Raw genomic sequence first — 24,004 nt, 5'->3', positions numbered from 1 at the left:
CAGATGGAAGTTGGCTGTGTCTCAAATGGTAGATCAACATTGCTGTTGTTATTGCTATTTATTTTGTAGGGTGGCGGCATACAAGTGAATTAATCAATAAACAATTATTTAACAAATATTTTAGATTGCATTGTATGCTGGCTTGTGATTAGCTTATCAATTCCAATAGCAGCAGTAAATTGTTGCTTAGCACGTTGAGTAAGCTAGGGAAATCGAAAACGAGTACAGTTGCCTTCTATACGGCAAAATCACGTGCCATGATGCTCAAGTGTATAGTAAACATGTCGCTACAGGGTCCGGCATTCGAAGTGTAACCAATTAAAAATGCCATAAATTTAGTTTGGAAAATTATTTTCATTCAATTCAAAGCAAAAAATGTGTCAAAATAATACAAAATTCAGAATCAATTTACTTTTGCGCGATATGACCACCTTTTGCCTTCACTATGGCCTTGAGATGGTCCAGAAACGAATCGCAAGGTGCCCTAATGGCTAGTTTACTGGGGCGGCAGCCCTTGGTCGGGAAAAACCCAAGTCATTCTGGTAACGGTGAACCGGCTGCCATGGGAATGGTGATTTGCAGATATTTTGACCCACTCACGGCCAATTTTTTTTTCAGCGCCTTGAGACTGGTGAATCTTTTAGTTCGGACCTTTCTCTCCAAAATGCCTCCAAGAAAATAATCCATCGAATTCGCGTCTGGTGAATTTGAGAGGCATTGTCAGGACGTTATGAAGTTCGGAACGTTGTTTTTTAGCCACTCTTGGTTCAGTCGAGCTTTGTGAGACGGTGCCGAGTCCCGTTGAAACGTTCATGGTCTGCCACGGAAATGTTGGTCTGCTCACGGCTTCAAAGCAACTTCCAGAATACTTTCCCGATAATATTTCGCATTTACCTTGACGCCAGGCTCGATGCTCCAAACGATTGTAGAGCGCCCATCTGCGGTTACGGCAGCCCAAACCATTACCTGTAGCGGGTGCTGCCTCCTGGTGGCCAATCAATGACTCAAGTTCTCCTATGAACGGTCGGTCAAATTAACCCTATCGTTTTGGGAGTTTACGAATTGCTTAATTTGAAAAATTTTCTCGTCAGAAAACACAATGTGGAAATTGACCGCTTTCGGCCAAGCGAAGCAACTCTTTCACTCTCTCAAGTCTGACTTGCTGCTGCTTTGGTATGAGATCATGCGTCTTTTGGATCTTATAAGGCTTGACTTTGAATCATTTTTCAGTTTGCGGCGGATGCTATGGTCAGATATTTTCGGTTCTTTCGCAACAAAAACTTTATTTACCTTAAAGGGCTCGAGCTCACGAAAAATCGCTGGTTGTAATTACGTTTGAAATCCATTACTGATTTTCTTTTTTCGCGTTTACTTTTGACAAAATGCTTCCGCGCGCTTTTAAACAATACTCTGATCTGTCAGGTAGCCAACTAACAGACAGCTGATGCCCGTGTAGCGGTCTGAAGTTTGTTACCCTTCGAGTGCCGGACCCTGTATATTTATATAAAAAAATGTGTGGATATAAAAAATGTGAATTTCTGCCTGAAAACAAAGTAATTAGTTGAAATAACAGCGAGATAAATAAAAATATTTACATAATCGCAAGGCAAAAAAATTGGAATTTATATTCGTACCAATTTACTTATTACAAAAAAAAAAGTTCGTTTGCGAAAAGCTCAAATAACAGAATTCTGAATCAATTGTCACAGTAATAAATTTGACCTCGAAACGAGCTACTTTGCTCACGGGCCGCTGAGGCAAAATCGCTAGTAACCAAAATCCTCACTCATGCTAATTGGCTGTAAAGTCCAAACAGACGGATATACATACATAGGCTTACGTCATGATTGAACAAACATATTTCTCAACATAATTCTCATTGTCATACTGAAATCTATCTTTAAAAGCACTAATTAGTGCCTCTTCACATAAGCTCGCAATTTTTGTGTGTTTTAGAATGATGAATCATATCGAAAGTGGTACTGTTCGAAGGCTCGATTTTCGTTAATTCTACGAAACTGGTGTTATTGAGCTCGAATAGCTTTTTTATAATGGTGAATTCAATTAATAATTTTAACTAATTTCATAGCAAAGTGCGTGAGTACTTCTTCCAGGACATCTAGGAAAGGGTAAATGGGTGCCAACACGAGCGGGCCCACTTAGACAAAGAATCAAAATTCTTTGTGATACCATAGGGAGGGGGGAAAAAGCAGTGGGGAAAGAACCAAAAAGCTGATGTAAAAAGAAAAAAGGGACTTTGGATTAGTGGATGACGACCAACAGCAACTAATTACGTTTAACTGCTTCAAGCTGATGATAAAATTCACCAGGTCTTTGTAAATATACTAAGCGAAAATTTTGTATGAACCTGATGCTAAAAGTTAATTGAGTTATTTCTCAAAGCCAAACAGTTTTCAAGCAAAAATTTTCCAATCAACAAAAAAACAAAATTGAACAAACTTCGAAGGAACAAACTTTCTTTTATGGAACACATTTTTTACTCTTATGAAGGCGACAGCAACTTTCGCATGCATCAAAACTTGCACTCGAAGCTGTTAAAGGGTTAAATTCGAGCACTTTAGACAAAGAGTTCCACTAAAATTGCGATTGGTTCGCTCGAGAACTTCATGCTCTAAACACTAAGCCTGTTAACGTCACAAAATGGATAAGATACATATGTAATTTATTTTATATTATATCATTTTGTTTTTACTTTTTTCAAATTTTATTTTACTTTTTTTGAAGTGAAACTTCTTAGGCCTCGATGGACGAGCGAGAATGGAGAGTAAAATTTCAAGGCCATGCAACGTTTTGAGCATTTTTGTTCCGCGAGAGAGAAAAAAGATATAACGTAGAGGAAAAGGAGGGAGAGAGCTGTACCTTAAATATATCTTAGAGACACTTTAGGCTATTTTTTCCGAGTTTTTCCTTGTGGTTGCTAATTTCTAGTGAAAAATAACACTGCTTACTTTTTGGTGCTTGTTTGTTGGGACAAACTTGTAGAAAATATATTTTTGCTGCCTACTTTTTGGCGTTATATTTCCTTGGTGCCTACTGTTTGGGGCGTTTTTTGGTCCCAATTTTTTTTTGCGTTTTTTTGGTGCCTACTTTTTGGCGCTTATTTCCGTCTCCTGGCTAGTGCTTGTGGGTTCTATAAAGTGCTAACTATCCATTCCGGCGCCGGATTTATTGGTATTGCCTTGCGGTAATTTGTGCCGTTGCTGCGGTCCTGGAATCGCTGCGTTTGTGCGGCTGATAAACGCTCGGAGTAGTGCGCGTTTTTGCCACGGTTTGTGTCCGTTTAGGCGTTTACCTACACCGGTCGACCCTTCTCCGTTTTTTCGTAAATTTTGTCTATTTGTATTCTCTGCAAATATTGTGAATTTATTTAGATATATATTCTTTCTCTCTTTCTCTCTTTCTCTTTCTCTCTCTCTCTCTCTCTCTCTCTCTCTCTCTCTGGGGTCTCTTCTCCCTCTTTCTTTGTCTGCCTTGAAAGTTTCACTTCTGTTATGTGTACTACGCTACACGCACTTTTTTATAATATTTTTTTATTATTCCATCGATCCACATTTCCAAACATTCATTGGAGAGCTACTGTCGTAAGGCACAAACGTCAGTATAAGTTTTTTATTTGAAGCGTAAACAACAATATTTTTACCACACTTGAAAATGTCGAATTTCGTGCCAAATAATGTGTTTTTGCGGGGAATTCTTTAATATGAAGAAAAAAGCAGCCGAAAGTCATCGTATCTTGGTGGAAGTTTATGGTGAGCATGCTCTAGCTGAGCGAACGTGCCAGAAGTGGTTTGCACGCTTTAAAAGTGGTGATTTTGGCCGCGCCGCCAAAGTTCATGGATACCGAATTGGAGGAATTGCTCGATCAAGATCCGGCTCAAACGCAAGAAGAGGTTGCAAAAACTTTGGGAGTTGATCAATCAACCATTTCCAAACGTTTAAAAGCCATGGGAATGATCCGAAATTCAAATTTCGAAAAAAAACCGCACGAACTTATTCATAGACCATTGTATTTTATTTTTATGTTACTTTTTGTAATTATGTTTTGTTTTAATTTTAAATTATTTATGTATTTTCTTTTACTTTGTTTTTTACTTTATTTTATTTTATTCCATTTTTTATTATATTTTTTATACGATTTTATGTTCCTTTATGTTTTGTTTCGTTCTGTTTTATTTAAATTTATTTTACTTTGTTTAAATTTTATATTTAATTTTATTTATTTTGTTTTACTTTGTTTTTTACTTTACTTTATCGTATTTCGTTTTTTCTTATATTTTTTATACGATTGTATTTTCCTTTATGTCTTTATGTTTTGTTTTACTCTATTCTATTTAAATTTTTTTTTTAATTATTTTGTTTAATTTTTGGATTTTATTTTATTTGAATTAATTTATATTAAGTTGGTTTTACTTTATTTTATTTTTATTCATTTAAAAGATGAATTATTTCAATTTATTTAATTTAATTTTATTTTATTCCAATTAATTTTAATTTATTTGCTCTGTTTTTTTATTTTAATTTTGTTTATTTAAATTTATTTAACTTAATTTAATTGGGTTCTATGTATTTCTTCTATTCTATTTAATTTTTTTAATTTCATTTAATGTTATTTTTATTTTATTTTATTTTAATTTATTATATTTTATTTTATTTTTTTATCTTATTTTATTTTAATTTACTTTATTTCAATTATTTCAATTGTTTTATTGGTTTTATTTTATTTTATAAAAGCTTACATAACAATAAAATTATTAAATAAACTACACTAACGCAGCGCTCGCTATGGAGGCTTTCTGTTAATTTATTTTATTTTGTTTATTTTATTTAACTTAATTTAATGATATTTTCCTCTACTTTGTTTAATTTTATGGTAATATATTTAAAAAAATTTAATTTGTTTTACTCTATTCTATTTAAATTTTGTTTTTTTTAATTATTTTGTTTAATTTTTGGATTTTACAATATTTTATTTGAATTAATTTTTATTAAGTTTGTTTTACTTTATTTTATTTTTATTCATTTAAAAGATGAATTATTTCAATTTATTTAATTTAATTTTATTTTATTTCAATTAATTTTAATTTATTTGCTCTGTTTTTTTATTTTAATTTTGTTTATTTAAATTTATTTAACTTAATTTAATTGGGTTCTATGTATTTCTTCTATTCTATTTATTTTTTTTAATTTCATTTAATGTTATTTTTATTTTATTTTTTTATTTTATTTTATTTTAATTTATTATATTTTATTTTATTTTTTTTATTTTTTTATCTTATTTTATTTTAATTTACTTTATTTTAATTATTCCAATTGTTTTATTGGTTTTATTTTATTTTATAAAAGCTTACATAACAATAAAATTATTAAATAAACTACACTAACGCAGCGCTCGCTATGGAGGCTTTCTGTTAATTTATTTTATTTTGTTTATTTTATTTAACTTAATTTAATGATATTTTCCTCTACTTTGTTTAATGTTATGGTAATATATTAAAAAAAATTTAATTTAATAATTTTTCTGATTTTGTATTGATTTTATTTTATTTTTTTTTATTTATATATTTTTTGAATTTATTTAATTCTATTTCATTAATTTTTTTTTTTCAATTTACTTTACCTTATTTTTTTATTTGATTTCATTTTATTTTATCTTACTTCAATTTATTTTTATTGTTTAAATTTATTATTATTATTATTTATTAGAATAATAAAAAATAATACACTAACTTAAAAACAAAAAAAGAGCATACTAGCTGTTTAATTAATTTATATAATTTATTTTAATTTTAATTTATTTGATTTTATTTTACTTACTTTTATTTGTTTATTTTTATTCTATTTTATTTTTAAATTTATTTGATTCAATTCAATTTAGTTATGTTTCAACTCAATTCAATTTGATTTTTTTATTTGATTTATTTTTTTTAGCTTATTTCAATTTATTTTTACGGTTTTAATTTAATTTTAATTTTTTTTTAATTAATATTTTTAATTTTATTTTAATCGTGAAACGTCGAGTAGCTCAATAGCTAAAATTTTAATTAGATTTATTTAATTTAAGTATTTCATATTATTTTATTATTTATGAGTTACGCTTTCTATTGCTGTCATTTTTTGTCTTTACTTTGTGCACAGCACTCGCTGCCTACGTGACATGACAGTACAATACGAGTATATTTGTATGTATGTATGCACATATTATACATACGCTACGTTAAAATAAAAAAATTTAATTGAAATTTATGTTCGGGCGTTCATATTCGTAACAAAATAAAATGTCTCGTTGTATTCCCCCACTTAAATTCACTTAAGTACACTTACTACTAAATTTCTATAATAGCTGCGCGTGCACAAAAATCGTAGCATTTCAACAATGTATTCATTTTCTCCTCTCTATGCCTTCATCTAGGAAGCGCAGCCGCCACGCGCATAGCTATGCACAACCACATCCCAACATTCCCGTTCTTTTTCCCAAACAAAACACTCGTCTTTGTCTATTTGTTGTTATCTATTTACCTTTGTTATTACTGCTATATTGTGAGTGCGAATGGTAGCTTATCAAAGGCCGACAAACAAACAAAACAAACGTAACAAGAACAAAAATTAAAAAAAAAAAAATGATTAGTTTTCATTTGGTTTGCATTAAATGAGCGCAAGATAATAGAGAACTACCATTTTTGGAATAAAATGTAGCAGCGTCATAATGAAGTTTATTACGATCTGTACACATATGTATGTCTACACATATGTGTATACATATATGTATGTATGTACACAAAATGAGAGCATGATGCAATTATCCAGTTACGTTTTCTCTGCTTTGTTGCTCGCCTGCTGCAATTGCAATGTTTTGTTTTTGCTCCAATAAGCTATGACAAAAACTGACTCAACAAAGCACGATTATCTGCCCACAAACGTACATGGAGTGCATGTGCATACATATGTATATGACTATAAAATATTTGCAGTAGTACAGTGGAAATGAATATTTATGCACATAATAAATAGAATTTTATACTTATGTACATACGAAAGTATATATGTACATGTGACCTTTTTAAGTGGCAAATTGTGCATACTTACATACTTATGTATGCACATACATATACATATGTACATATGTATTAACATATTTCTTATGCGTTTTGTTACTGAGTCTATTACTGTGAGAAAAACCTGTGAAAATTACTGTTTTAAATTGCAAACTACTTTGCTGAAATCTTGGAAATTTAACCTGTTAGCACTTAAAAAAATTGTGTGTACGCTCTCCATTATCTCCCCAGCAACGTAGTACATATGTATTTATAGGCACATAGATATGTATTTGTTTACAGTTTTGCTTCGGTTCCTTAGATATGATTAGATTAACACTACAAAAATACTTCAGAAACCTTCAAATGTACATAAATACATTAAATATGTACTTGAAATTATTAATGAGGTTTTTATTTAATTTTTTATTCTGCCTTGTAGAAAGAAAGGGGAAATAAGTACTAATTTCATCACTTTTGACACTCGGGCATCAATCAGATGATGCAACAATATCACCTCGTACTTCAGAAAAGCAAATTTTACTTCAAAATTCGTTAGATATGTTCCAGAGAGCATAACATTTAATTCGATTCCATTGTGTGAACTTTACCAAAAATATTCTGAAATACATTTGACACTTTCTGAAGTCGATTCTGAAATACCATTAATCAAAACTAGTCAAGTGTAGCCGTCTAAAAACTTCATCGTTTCTATTTTGATGAATTTGGTGAAGATGCTCTACCATACAATAGCATTGATTGTGGGGATGTAAATATTCACCGGTGGCCGATATGCATGGGATACCAGCTGGTGTTTTCTAACCACTGTAGGTTGATCATTAGCGAAAGAGTGCCTTCGAGATCAAAATTGAATCATGGAACTTTATTTCTCCACGAACAGCTGGGTATCATTTTAAAGTAAAAATTTTAAGCTTTCATTTGAGCATAATAAAAAAAAAATTGAAAAAAATAATCATTACAATTTTTAAATAAATAAAAATTAAAAAAAAAATTTAAAATTGTTTTTAAATAAATAAAAAAAAATTTGTTTTTAAATAAATAAAAAAAAAATTTATTTAAAAAATCGAAAAATACAAAAAAAATCCTATAAAATCATTTATTTTGTTTTCTCTTAATGCTAAACAAGCGGTGCCATACCATAACGCTATAGCCTTAACAGTAGCCTTAACCATAACAATATTTACTGTCTTCCATTCATGGTGCCAGAACCAAAAACAGTAGATATTTACACACGTAATCATTTAATTGTTCATTTCGAAAGTGCAGAAACTAAAGAAAAGATACCGACATGAGCCCTATAAGTCAAAAGAATGGAACTGAAGCGCAGAATACGCTACCGTCCCACCCACCCCATTAATGTGGATCGGTTTGTCACACAAACACGGGCAGCACCGCATCAAGTCACATTTAAGCTAAGGTTCCAAATAAATAAAAACCATGAAAATTAATAGAAGCGCAGGTGAAAATTGCAAATCAAAAATCACCAAAATAAAGTAAAGTGAACGCGAATAATAAAATCTCAATAAATGCAACGAATCGGCAATCAGCTGCTTATGGTTATGGAGAAAAACCAAATGGAACCATAATCGAATGCAGTGTTGCCCTGCCCCTAGGGTTGCTCGAAACAGTTGATTTATGTGGTTGTGATTATGGCATCACATTTTTAATCTTTAGATCAAAGACAGTTTGCTTTATAATTCAAAAAAATCAAAAGTTTTAATCACTCGATATTTCCTGTCCTGTATAGTAGAGCATAGACAAATTTTTGGCATGCAGTTTTTTTTATAGCTTTTTAAATTTTATTACAATAAAGTGCAAGTTTGAAGTTGCTAAAACATTCCGTTGATCTTTTATAATTTTTTTACTTTGATGGTGTCGCACATTTTCTCCATATAAAAAAAATGTCGTGCATTCGCATTAAGCTATAAAACTGCAATAAGCTATAATTTTAGAAAGGAATAATGAACATTAAAAATTTTTCAATGTTTCAAAATTAAGAAAAAAATAGAATAGCAATGGGCTCAAAATGATGAGCGAAGTCTATTTAGCCAAGTCTGAGTTTCCTAAAACCATTAAAAAATATCAGACGGTAAATCTACAAAATTCTAATTCTGCGTTTTCCTCACTAGTGCAAAAAAAATAATAATGTATGTAGTGAACCTATGGTATATTAGTTAGCGGTAGTTTTTTGATTTGTTATATAATTTCCCTACTGTCAGTTGAAGAGAAAACAATTCGCTACTTTCGGGGAAGCAAAAATTGGAACAGTCTCATAAACGAGCCGATACTTTTCCATTCATTAAATTTAGATCATTTAGGTGATGCCCACGTTTGATGTATTTAATTTTTGCAAGTCATGCGGAATTTTTTAGCAAATGACAAATGTAGGTCGATGAATTCGCACAAGATTTTCATAAAATAAATGTTATGCAATGTTCTTTGTTTGAGTTGCGGAAATAACTTCGCTTAAAAGCATCAAATTTTTACCCTTTTAATATAAACAAAAATTGCTGCAACCACTTATATCCGTCCATAGAAAAAGTGCATACATGTTAAGGTGTCTGAAATCTTACGCCTTGAAATGAAAAGAAAAAAAAGAGACGTCATCAAAGCAAACATTTAATAAATAGTTCGCTTTTAAACCAATATACATACATGCATAGCTATAAAAAATAATGAAAATAAAAGATAAGCATATAAATAAGTATACGCATGCACACATACATGCATACAAATGCGCACGAGCCCGCAGACACTTGCGTGCTTGTGCTCGTTCATTGGTGGTGGTAGTTGGGGGCTTGTTCGCCGGCGAACATATGATTTTTAGAAAATGAAAAAGACACAACTTTTTTCTAGAATTCTCATACATACACATACATACATACATACGTATTTTTGTTATGTTTAACTTATAGCAAAATAAATAAAAAAACAAGACAAGCAACAACAATCCCAAAACATATTTTGTTTGGTTATTTCCTTTTGGATATGGACTGTTGATGAGCTCATTCTTGTTATTGTTTTTTATTCATCTATTTTATACTATATTTTATTCTTTCTGTTGTTATGATATTTCTTTTTCACAAACTTGTCCTCCAAAAGTAACTTGACTACGTCAATCGCTGGTAGGCAGCGCAGTCGAGTTCTCTTGCGTACAGTTTTGAGTGAACGCGCGCGCTCACGCTCACTAATGTACAAGTGAGTTATATATTATAAGTAACTTTCCCCTTTCGCTCTCGCTCTCTTCATTATCTAACTGTAATAATTAGCTATGTAAGTTATATATTTAATTGTTGTAATTGTTGTAATAGTAAATGGGGAACTCTTTCTCTCTTCATTTTAAGTATAAATCTAACTGTTAAAATAAATTGAATAAGTATAGTTTTTAATGTTAAAAGTAGTCTTCAAAGTCACCTTGAAGAGTAAAGACAAATTCAAACTTGTGCTATTTTAATAAAGATAAATTAAATTATAATAAACTAAAAAATAAAACTTCAACAATTTATTTTATTTTCAAAAATAAATTTAACTGGCGACGAGGATGGGATATGTTAGTTAAAACATATCCAGTGATAATCGGCAAAAGAAAAGAAAAAGTACGGTTAAAATTGTAAAAGTGATCGAAAAATATATAAGAAGGACGAATTGGTAAAAGTCGCTAAAGTGTGGCAAAAAGCGAAATTTTTGTAAACTTAAAAACTAAAAACTAAACTAAAAAATATTAAGTGTAATAACTAATCCGAAAAAAAAGAATTGCAAATAAGAAAAAAGATTTGCTTCGTAAAAAAAACAAAAAAAAAGGAAAAGAAATTACTAAAAGTTAAAAGTTAACGGAAAAAGAGAAGAAAGTGTACGGTGTGCATTCCAGTGCTAACGGCGTGAAAGACGAAAGAGAAAGCAAGCCAGCTATCATTAGAGAAAGCAGCAGAGCAGCGTGTGCTTAGAACAACAACAACACCCACAATGGCTTTGACGTTAGCTGAGAGCTTGCGTGAAGCGAGGAGCTTGCCTGCATTTAACGGGAGCAGTGAATATACGCTCAGCAACTACCTGAGGGACGTCGCAACTGTGTTGCAGCTAACGCCAGCAGAACATGTACAGACAATAAAAACAGTATTAAGCAACAGACTGCAAGGTAAGGCGTTAAAGGCGGTTGAAACCTTATTTAACCCTACATGGGAGGGTATAATAGTTAAGCTTAAGGAGGAATTTGGAGTAAAAAGAAGTTTTTTTAATTTAAGAAGTGACGCTCTAAACGAAGAAGCTAGAAACATTGAGGAATTACATTATAAATTAAGTAAAATTTTAAGTTTAATGAACACAAAGTATAGCTTAGAACCTGACATTTTGTATACACCTGAAAATAATGAAAAATTAATTTTTGATATTTATGTAAACTACTTACCTATTAGTATTAAATCTCTTTTGCTACAAAATAATATTAGATCTATTAACATAGCTTATACATTTTATTTAGAAAATAATTTATTAAAAGATATAAAACTAGTAAATAATAAACAAGCGAATAGTTTTGCGTATAAAAGTTTTCAAAACAATAATGATTTTCGAAATAACAATACCTTTCCAAATAATAACTTTCAAAATGCAAATAATTCATTAAATAGGAATGGTTTTCAAAGATTTCAAAATTCAAGCACCTTTCCTAATTATAGTAGCCGTAATAACAGAAATAATAGTGGTGGTTTTAATAATTGTAACAGAAATTTCAGAAATTTTCAAACGCAAACTTTTAACACTTTTAACAGAAATAATCAGCAACAACAAACCCAAAATTATGACTTAGAAAATTTTAGTAATTTACGACAAAATCAACAAAATTCATATAATAGACATTTAAGTAATAATGAAGAACCAATGGAAATTGATGCAATTCACGTTACAGAAAATTTTCCTGTGCAGCCTCGAAATTATCATTACCCATAGTAATATTAACTATAAATAATACAAAAACAAGATGCCTAATTGATAGTGGTGCTGCTACTACCCTCGGAGATTATAATTTTTTTTCCAATATAGGAATAAAGAAAAGTTTAATAAAACCAATTTTATTAAATACCCTGGTCGGTAATAATATTATTATAGATGAAGTGATAGTAAATGTGCCGGATGAATTTAAAGAAAAAAATAGCACCATGTCTGTTAAATTAATTAATTTTATTGATAAAAAATTCGATTGCATAATAGGAATAAATATTTTACAGCCCTTTGGAGCTATAATAGATTTTCAAAATAATAACGAAATAAAACTAATTGACTATAAATTTAACATTTCTTATGAGGAAATTAATTATATAGAAAAATTTGAGCTGGATAAATTCAAAGATTTAATGCCTACAAACTTAAATAAGGAAGAAAATAAGTTATTAGAAAATTTTTTACATAAAAATAAAAAGACGTTTTATATTAAAAACCAAAATTTAACTACAACTACCTGTGTAAAACATAAAATAATAACTACTTCTAATAAAATAGTATACTGCAAGAATTATAGGCATCCACAGATTTTAGAAAATGAAATAGAAAAGCAAATAAATGAAATGTTAAAAGAAAATATAATACGCCCCAGCAAATCGCCTTATAATTCCCCTTTGTGGATTGTTAAAAAGAAGTCCGATAATTCGAACCAGCAGAAATGGCGATTAGTTATAGACTTTAGGAAGCTAAATGAAATAACTGTGGATGACAAATTTCCTCTGCCAAATATAGAGTCATTATTTGACAAGTTAGGTAAGGCGCAATATTTCTCGTCCTTGGACCTTGCGAAAGGCTTTCATCAGGTTTTGATGGAGGAAAACGACATTGAGAAAACGGCTTTTTCAACGCCCCGTGGTCACTTCGAGTTCATTCGAATGCCCTTCGGTCTCAAAAACGCGCCCGCTACATTTCAGCGAATGCTAAACTACATTTTGGCTGATTATATAAATAAAATTTGTATAATTTATATGGATGATATACTAGTCTTTTCAACCTCGCTAACCGAACACTTAGAAAGCTTGCAAAAGGTATTTAATAAACTGAATGACTACAATTTAAAGGTTCAAATAGATAAGTGTAGATTCTTATCGAAAGAAACAAACTTTCTTGGTCATATCATAACAAATAATGGGATAAAGCCCAACCCCGAGAAAATTAATATAATACAAAACTTGGAGCTACCAAAGTCAGTAAAAGAAATTAAATCGTTTTTAGGTTTAACCGGATATTACCGGAAATTCATTAGAAACTATTCCTTTGTTGCTAGCCCTATAATAAAATATTTAAAAAAAAATAGTAAAATTGATATTAATGACAAATCTTATATTGACGCTTTCGAAAAATTGAAGAAAATTTTAACAAATCCACCAATATTATGCTATCCAGACTTTAATAAAAAATTTGTATTGACCACGGATGCAAGCAATGCTGCTATTGGCGCGGTGTTGAGCCAGGATGGCAAACCAGTAAGTTACGCCAGTAGGACTTTAAATGGACATGAAAAAAACTACTCAACGCTGGAAAAAGAATTATTAGCCATTGTATGGTCAGTGAAATATTACCGTCCATACCTTTTTGGTCGAAAGTTTCTAGTTCAAACTGATCATCAGCCTTTGAAATGGCTTTATTCACTTAAAGAGCCCAATTCTAGAATCATCCGATGGAAAATATTATTAGATGAATTTGATCTCGATATTGAATATATTAAGGGAAATGAGAATAAGGTAGCTGATTTTTTGAGCAGAGTTGAAGTAAATCATAGTACGGAAGAAAATGTAAATATTAATTTCTTTAGAATAAATAAAATTGTTAATAAATATAGGACGCAAATAAGAATAGTTAAAAATAAAAATAAAGAAACCGAAATACTTTTTAAAAAATATAAAATAATATATGTGTCTGAGAATGACTTAAATAATACTCATTATTTGAATGATTTATTTAGACGTGAAATAAAAAGAGGAAAAATTGGGGTATACTCGGAGCTTGACAATAATAAATATAATATAATACAGAACAAATTAATTGAATTATTTTCTAGTAACAATAAAATAAATTTCATAAATTGTACAAAAGTTGCTAGTGATATTGAATCCGAGGAATCTTTATTGAATATCATTGATGATATTCATATTAAAGGTAACCATAGAGGAATCCAGGAGAATTTCGAAGAATTAAAAGATAATTATTATAATCCTAAATTATTAAAATTTATAAATAGATATTGCAATAACTGCAGAATATGTAATGAAAACAAATATGACAGAAAACCAATAAATAAAATATTTCAACATACTCCAACACCAGAAAAACCAAATGAAATAGTACATATAGATATTTTTCAGATACAAAAGACTAGTTTTTTGACAACAATAGACAAATTTACGAAATTAGGAACGGCACATAAACTAAATGACAAAAATATGGTAACAATTAAAACTAAAATCGAAGAGCGAATCGCATTTTTAGGAAAACCTGATAAAATTATTATGGATAATGAATTTAATAATGCACTTATAAAGCTGTTCTGTCAAGAAAATAATATAGAAACTCATTTTACAACACCGAATTCGCACACAGGAAATTCAGATGTAGAAAGAATGCATTCGACTCTCTTAGAGCATATAAGAATATTAAAAAACGCTGAAAATATTAATGACTCTGAAGAATTAGTACTAAAAGCAGTTAATTTCTATAATAATACAATTCACAGCACGACTAAATTAAAACCAATTGATTTTATAAATAAGTTACACATAAATTTAAAAGAGGTTAAGGTAAGATCTGAAGCAATTAAAAAGAAAACCATTGATAGAGAAAATATTAAAAGAGAAAATATTACACTTAATTTACAAAAATCTAATTTATATATTAAAAATCCTACTGCAATTAGACAAAAAACTGCTAAAAGATTTAACAGATACCACCACAGCAACCCTAATAAAGTAGACACTGCACAATTTAGACGCCCATTAAAGTCTATAAAATAAAATAAAAATAAATAAAAAAAATAATAATAATAAAAAAAAATGAAATGGATTTGTAGAGCAAAACATGGAAAACTATTCGTTAATATTTTTTTTATATTAAATCACACTATATTTATTTTTTTAAAATGTAAACTATAGAATAAGAAATGAATATTTATGGCTAATATAGTTTAATATTTATCTTGGAAAAAAAACCGCTAAACAACTTAAATATATTTCAAGTTATTAGTTAAGTGTGATTTAAATCTGTATCACTATAAGAAACTATTAAATTTTCGGATTGTATATTATATTTGTAAAAGATTCGACGAGACTCGAATTCTTTAAGGAGAGGCGAGTTATATATTATAAGTAACTTTCCCCTTTCGCTCTCGCTCTCTTCATTATCTAACTGTAATAATTAGCTATGTAAGTTATATATTTAATTGTTGTAATTGTTGTAATAGTAAATGGGGAACTCTTTCTCTCTTCATTTTAAGTATAAATCTAACTGTTAAAATAAATTGAATAAGTATAGTTTTTAATGTTAAAAGTAGTCTTCAAAGTCACCTTGAAGAGTAAAGACAAATTCAAACTTGTGCTATTTTAATAAAGATAAATTAAATTATAATAAACTAAAAAATAAAACTTCAACAATTTATTTTATTTTCAAAAATAAATTTAACTAGTGCTTATGTACCCAGCAGGTAGAGCTTATCACTGGTAATCGAGTAGGAACACCTGTAAATCACTCGCGTTATACGTATAGTGGTTTCAAAATTCATTCATTTAGTTTATGTTTGACTACTGTGGTTACGCATCGATTTAAATGCCCATATTCGAATGCAATTGTTGTTGTATCAAAGCGCACAAAGTCTCTTCCAGAATTGTGTTAATACAATTTTGCTGGCCTAACAGAAAATGTTATGTGAACAGTGGTGGTCGTATTACACAGATCTACTTTTCTTAAGAAAACCGAAAGGGTCTTAATAGAAGATAAATAATTATTTAAGTTACATTTGTGTGGTAGAATTTTCATTTAGAAAGCTACATTTTCCTTTATTTTTGGCAAATTTATATATTTTCTTTGACAAACGAATTAAATCCAGCCATTATTGAGAAATAAAAAATGCTAGAAAATAAACCACGAAACATGCAACTTGCAAAAGTTCGTCTTTAGGTAGATAGGGTAAATGGTTGAACTACTACTCTGGCCTTCCCTAAGTAACACCATAGCGCCGTTTTGATATCGATATGAGACTTCCAACAGGCAGAGATCCACAGCCAGCCAGTGCTGTTGATGTAATGGAAAATATTGATGGGACTTAGGTAGGCGGATAACATAAAAATACAGGTTGCTTCATGTGCTACAAAACATATGTTCGGAAGTCTTTCATGTGAAAGAAGTGCTCAACATCGTATGCACTATGCACAAAATTAAAAAAAAATCAACGCGAGTTTTGAGCGACTTCAAACTTGCACTTTATTACACCAAAATTGAATGGTCTATAAATATGGTCAGCAGTTTTCGAAAGATTCTGTTTAAAAAATTTAAATTTTTTATGAACATTTTTTGAAATTTGTTAAGCTTTGAGAATTTTGTACAAAGTTTTGAACTTTGATTTCAGCTTTTGTTATACAATGAACGACGATATTTTTACAAAAAATTAAAAAAAAAAAATTACCATGAAAGGGGTGACTCAAAAAATTACCATGAAGGGGGTGACTAAGGCCTATTGTGATATCTGCATTTGATTTCCATCTCCTAAATAAGTTGTTTAAACCACTTAGGTATTTTTAAGAAGGTAACTAGTCCCTCCAGTGAGACATTTTGCAAATTTACCAGGTTTTCCTAAAAAAAATCTCCAAGATATTTGGCACGACTTCTTTGAAGTGCAGGACATTCACAGAGAAGGGGTTGTACCGACTCAATTTCTTCTTCATCTCCACAACTCCTGCAGAAGTCATTGTGAGGTGCACCCATTCTACTGGCTAGGGTACCAATAGTGCAGTGACCCGTTATAACACCTACGAAAAACAAGAACAGCAAAGAACAACAAATTTCATATGCCCTTAAAACCTACTCATCTAGTACCTCTCTCCCTCTGGACCCAACCTGTCGAAACGGCATTTTTCCTGGGCCTACCTTTAGATGAGCCAAACGAAGACAACCGGTGATATAGCTTGCATTGACGGGCTTGTATTACTGCTGCAACAACGACAACAGATTTCATAGTTTATACAAAAATATAGTTGAAGAAATTATTTTTTTAGTCCTTGAAAAATAATTATGTAATTTAGTCACAAATTTCACAATCTATCTATTGTTAGCTTTCCTACAGGGTATTCGCTGCTGCTTTTGTACGCGTTCTCGTACTTTCTTGACCTCACTTGATAATTTTGTGGCGCTCTCTGGAATAATATTTTTGTCGTTGGTTGAGTTTTCTCTCATCAAATATGCAATCGCTCTTTCTCTCGCTAACAATGTTTCGCGATCATTCGTACATATTATATGGACACATACATATGTATGTATAAGCATGTGAATGCAGTGGCTCAGAGGCTACACTTTGTCTGTACAGCTGATCAGCGCAGCAGTGTGTTATATGTATGTATGTATGTAAATGGCTTTATCAATATTGTCAGGAATGAAAAAATTGGTGTCGAATGAAACGAAAGTATTTACATACATATTTTCAACTTGTTTTCTTTAAAATGTTTAGTCACATCTAAATTACGAAGATTTTGGTTTCATCTCTGACACGAAATTTGCTACATTTCCGACAATTGTTTGAGCTACTGTATCCATATATATAAGTATGTATGTAAATGCATTTACTTGAACCGCCTTCTCTTGCCGAGTTTTTTGTTTTGTCAATTTTGTCTCATATCTCTCCACTTTGCCCGCTGATTTCATTATCTAATTTTATGTGGAACTCAATTGATTGCGTGCGGCCCCGTAAATGCTAGCAAGTAAAAGCGAAAATTGCTCGAAGGTGCTGTATATCAGCTACAGTGGTTGTATTGCCAATAACTCTTATCTGGCAACTCGCAATAAGGCCATGCGTGTATGTGAGTTTGTAGAATGCCTTGGTAACGTCTGGACAGACTCCATTCACCCGCCTCACTTGACTCACTTTATTTCAAGTGTTTGATGTTATCGTAAAACTGAGAGTCATAAATAAATATACATATAAACAAAAAAGAGTGTAGTACTTAACTCTTTTTGTATATCTGGTATACTGTTATACATACATACATATATGGATGTAGATAATTTGATTGAGTGTCCACAAAAGCTACTTACAAACATGCGTTTTTTTATTTACAGACGTACAGACGTACATATTTACTTAATATTGTTGTATTACTCATACGAGTACATTTTGACGAGTATTCTTGTTTTGATGAATTTTAAATTGTTTTTATGTTTTACTTTTGCCTTAACCGGTTATTGACTTCATTAACCTGAAGAAATGCAAATACCCATTTTGGGGTTCAAAGTACGCACACGAAAGAAAGGTTGTCGAAATGGAGTGAATTCATTAAAATGCAATTTTGGTTACTTCAAACTGGTTGTGAATTTCTTGGAAACTGCATACCTGCCGGCACATGGAAGACATGTGGCTGCTAGGCTTGGCGCTTAAGTGTAACTTTCGATGAAGTAAACTTATTAAAATTTTAAAGGGAGTGCCAGCGCTAGTTTCGTGTTTTATTAAGAAAAGTAAACCTTTCGATTGTCATTCAAATGGCTGCCTACTCTGACCCGTCCCATTCTGTTAACTCAATTTTCCACCTCTGCAGTATTTATGAATATTTCATTTGCTTTGCGGCGATTCGAGGGCTGATGTGCGTTTGTGTTAAAAAAATAGGAGTGCGACGAATTACCAAGTTTTAAATATTATTTTTTTTGTATTCAATGCATTCTATAATAAAGCCCATATAACTCAAAGCTCCAAATTTCGTAACCAAATCACAAAAATTCAACAAATTGGTAAGAAAAAAATTACATTGAGATCTCGAACTTTTTATTCAGAATTTTTAGAAAAATTCTGGATATGCAGTTTTATAGCCCATTCAATATTAGGTCAACAAATTGCAAGTTTCCAGTGGTTCGAAATTAATGTACAGGGTTGGCCATATTAAACTGACCCATTGAGTAACCCTATAACTTTTTACTGTAATTTGAAATCTAAGGTTTACGTCAACAAGCCAAAGACACTAGGCGCACTTAAGGCCAATATCCGACGGGAAATAGCCGCCATATCGGCCGAGACGCTGGCCAAAACTATGGAAAACGCCGAAAAACGGGCACATTACGCTATACGAGCTAAGGGCGACCACTTGCGCGATATCATATTCAAAAAGTGATGTAAACGAATCTCCTTGAACTAAATTAAATGTTCTTCACAATGAAACACAAAAAAATGTTTATTTTTCCATATTTTTTTAATAATCACATGGGTCAGTTTAATATGGCCAACCCTGTACACATCCAAATACGTGCTAAGGGCGACCACTTGCGCGATATCATATTCAAAAAGTGATGTAAACGAATCTCCTTGAACTAAATTAAATGTTTTTCACAATGAAACACAAAAAAATGTTTCTTTTTCCATATTTTTTTAATAATCACATGGGTCAGTTTAATATGGCCAACCCTGTAGATTTTTGCCAATTTTTTTTTTCGCTGAGGGTTGACATTTTCTTCGGTGTAAGCAAATGACTTCCGAATATGTATAAAAAAAGTTGAAAGAAATAGAAAATAAAAAATATTAAATATAAATAAAAAAATATTAAATACAAATAAACCAAAGAAACAAAAAAAAAATAATTAAATAAAATAAAACCAAAATTTAATGAGGTTAAAAAACCGGAAAAAAACAAAGAAGGATTTAGAACAATAAAAGAAGGTTTAAGAAAATTAAAAAAATATTTAAATAAAAACAAAGACTAAGAATAAAAAATGTTTTTAATGGGTTTGCTTTTAGTTTCTAATTATAACAATAAATAATTTGATTTAAAACGAACGTAACGTATATTACATTAAATAAATAAATATTAATTAAAACAAAAAAAAAACAAATTAAATCCAAGAAAAATTTCAAAATATTAAATAGAATTAAACAAAAATTAAAGAAAACAAAATTTAGAAAAAAAAAATAAAAATAAATAAAAAAAATATTAAAAAAAAATTAAAAAAATAAAAAAAAAAATTAAAAAAAAAAATATAAAAAACATAAAAAAGTTAAAATAAATTAAAAAAAGAATTAAAAAAAAATTGTTTAAATTAAAAAAAGATAAAAATATATTTAAAAAAAAAATTAAAAAATTAAAAAATAAATAAAAAAAAATAAAAAATAAATAAAAAAAAATAAAAAATAAATAAAAAAAAATAAAAAAAATTAAATATAAAAAAAAAATAAAATATAAAAAAATAAAAATAAATTAAAAAAATAAAATTAAAAAAAAAATTAAAAAGATATTACAGAAAAATGTAAAAGAAATAAAAAAAATTTAAGATTCAAGAATTCAAAATATTAGAGGAAAACATCAAATAAAAAAACAAGAATTAAAAAAAATTAGAAAGAAAGTAAAAAATGTCGAGGAAATTAAAAAACACATTGAATAAAAAAATAAAAAACAAATAAATAAGGAAATATACAATAATATTAAACGTGAATTTAAAAAAAAAACAATTAGATATAAAATAATGCAAAATAAAATTTAAAAAAGTCAAACAAATTTAGAAAAACAAAAATTAAATGGTTTAAGGGGTTATATACCTTGTGAGCCTGAAAAATGGACGATTGTCATAATTTTTTTTAAATATGTTTTAGAACTTTTATTCAAATGAGGCATATATAATTTTGGTGTTTTTATTTTAAAAAATGTTATTATTTATTGTTGTTATCGCCCCACCCCCGAAACGCCGTTTTTTAGAAGAGGCTTGCGGTGATCACGGTAGCGCATGAGCAGCTCAACTGAAATCAAAAAAATTAAATGATTATTGTAGAAAACTGCTTTTTAGTGAATCTGAACGGTTTATTTACCCAAAAGAATTTTTTCTCGATATGAAAACCGTTTTGCACCAAAAAAAACATTTTTGAGGGGTTGAAAAATTAAAAAAAAAAAATTAATTTTAGCGAACTATGCAAATATTTATAAAAAGTGAACCAACCGTTCAGATTCACGAGGTTGCAACTTCGAATAATTAAAAAAAAAAAGTTTATGCAAACGGTCAAATAGTTTTTCATAAATAATGATCACCGCGACGGTAATTTTCAAAAAACACGACTTCGAGATAATCGCGTCTAAAGTTTAGCGTACACTTCTCGTTCCAAGAAAGGTCGCGCGCTTCCACAGTCGGTAACTTTCGTTCTAGCGCTCCGATCTTTATGATTTTTTCAATTTATATTTTTAAGATGATGTACTTTTAGAATATGCCATAAAAAATTTTCGATATTTTAGTCCAACACAAGGTATACTATATAACCCCTTAACTTCAAAAGATTTAGAAAACTAAAAAAGGATTACGAAAAAAATAATAATATAATAAAAAGATTAAAAAAAAAAGATTTGTAGAAATAAAGAAAATGTTTAAAGAAACAATTAAATATAAATAAAATAATAAAACTTAATAAAAAAAAATTAAACATTAATTTAAAGAAGGCATACAAAAAATCTAAAGTAAAATTAAAAATAAATAAAAATTTTAAGAACAAAAATTAAATCAAGTAAAAAAAATGAAAAAAAAGATTTCGAAAGGATAAAAAGAAATAAACTTAACTAAAAAAAAAATTTTAATAAAATTTTTTTTAAGAAAAATTTGCTTAATGGGTTTTTTTTTTTAGTTTTTATGTATCATAATAATAAATATAATACTAAAATAATTTTATTTAAAGCATTACGTTCGCAACGTTCGCAAAATTAAAAAAATATTAACTACAAAATAAATCAAAACGAAAACTAAATCTAATCGAAACACAGACCTTCAGTTTATAGGTCCCGTAAAATTGGGCTCTACTACGGTGGGCGTGGTTTTTTATCCATTATTAACTAAAACATTCTAACTTTCTAAATTTATTTTTTTTATTAAATTTTATTATAATTATTAAATTTACTAAATTTGTTATTATTATATTTATTATTTATTATTATTATTTATAAGAGATATATACAATATATCCCTAACTTAATATTTATTATTTATTAGTATAAATTTATATTAAAAAATTATTGTTATAAAACTTTCTTATTCATTAATTTCTCTCTCTTCCAGGCCAAAATGCATGCGAGAAAAAATCATTCATATTCCTGCGCAAAGAACTGCCCGTACGTTTGGCGAATATCATGAAGGAGATCGCACTACTGCCCGATCATTTGCTCAACACACGTTCCGTCAGCCAAGTGAGCTCATGGTATGTGCAGAGTTTCGAGGAGGTACTCGAATTTGAAAAGGCCGATCCGACACATAGCAACCTAGAGAAGTAAGTAATGCAATATGAATGACAACAATGTCCGTCCGGCAATGTATTCATTTTAAGATAATAACAATTTTGTATTTATTTCCATGCATTTGCGAATTTTTTTAATACACACATTTTTCGCTTCGTTTACAAACGAGTTAGATGTACTTAGCTCTCCCACTTTCTTGGTGTTGATTTTAGCACTTGAATTCACAGTAAACTGCAAAGTTTCTACATTTTAGCATCTTGAATGACTAATTCATTGTACGAGCCGGCATGCGGACAAACATCGCTCAATGCTAATAAATGAAATAATAAATAAAATACTTCTGAAAATGTGCTCGTTATGGAAGAAAATACTCAACATTCAACGTTTGCTAAAAGCGTTGTCCAAAATCAACGCGATTTTTGAGCGACTTCACACTTACATTTTAATGGACTAAAATTTAATGGGCTATAAAACTGCATACCCAGAAGTTCTTTGAAAATTCCGATAAAAAAGTTTGATTTAAAAGCTTTTTCTTATAAAGGGTGGTTAAGTTTCAAGGGCCGCTGTTGATTTTGAATAAAATGGAATTTTTTTAGGAAATTATTGTAATTTTTCTTTATTATGATAATGTTGATATGGCTCAATTACGTATGGAACAAAATATCGGCGAAATGACCGCCGCGGCCTCGGCGGCACACCTCCATCCGATGGTCCAAATTTTCGATGACGCTGAGGCATGATTGAGGTTCTATGCCGTTAACAGTTAAACTCGGTGGAATAAGTGTTATGGTCTGGGAGTGTTTCGCGGCATCTGGTGTCGGAAAGCTCGTGTTCATAGATGAGACAATGGATAAGAATGTGTATTGCGACATTCTTAAAGAAAATTTAAGTCCAAGTATCGAAAAACTGGGCGTTAATGGGACAACTTGGCAATTTCAACAAGATAACAACCCAAAACACTCGTCTTATCTTGTGCAGGAGTGGTTGATATTTCATTGCAAACAGCTTAAAACACCCCCCCAAAGTCGGCCTTGTGGCTAAGATCAAAGTGCAGTTTAATATCTGATAGATCCTCCATCGGAGGACAACAAATGCTAAATTTATTTTTGAAAATATAAGAAAGCACCAGGTCCCGATGGTATTCTAAATAGAGCCCTGAAATTAGCGATTTCCAAACGCCCAAACATATTTCAAGCAGTATTCCAAACCTGCACTTTCTTAAAGAGGTGGAAAGGGAACACTCGTGCTTATACCCAAGGGCAACAAAAAGCCTGGCGAATCCGAATCTTACCGACCAATATGTCTACTAGAAGCAATGGGGAAAATTCTGGAGAGAATTATTTGCGACAGGTTATCGTCTTTCGCTGAGGATAAAGGTATTCTATCCCCATACCAGTTTGGCTTCAGGAAATCTCGCTCAACAATGGATGCTATTAAATGTGTGGTAGATTTAGCAACAGAAGCCATTGAAGGCAAGATATGGCGCGGCAGAAAAAAGGGATACTGCGC

At 30.1% G+C, this 24,004-nt stretch overlaps 1 protein-coding gene across 1 annotated transcript in view; it reads left to right on the top strand.

The window, feature by feature from the left end:
* Window positions 1-24,004, top strand: part of LOC129243939 (pyruvate dehydrogenase (acetyl-transferring) kinase, mitochondrial) — a 67,388-nt gene that overhangs the window by 32,023 nt on the left and 11,361 nt on the right. The window contains exon 2 of the mRNA XM_054881420.1: window positions 22,320-22,527. Coding sequence (XP_054737395.1) covers window positions 22,320-22,527 — 208 coding nt within the window. The remainder of the gene's footprint in view (window positions 1-22,319; window positions 22,528-24,004) is intronic.

Source organism: Anastrepha obliqua, chromosome 4 (genome assembly GCF_027943255.1).
Source record: "Anastrepha obliqua isolate idAnaObli1 chromosome 4, idAnaObli1_1.0, whole genome shotgun sequence".
NCBI classification, from domain to species: Eukaryota; Metazoa; Arthropoda; class Insecta; order Diptera; family Tephritidae; genus Anastrepha; species Anastrepha obliqua.
The sequence above is the reverse complement of the archived record's forward strand: the minus strand, read 5'-3'. Positions and strand labels throughout refer to the sequence as shown.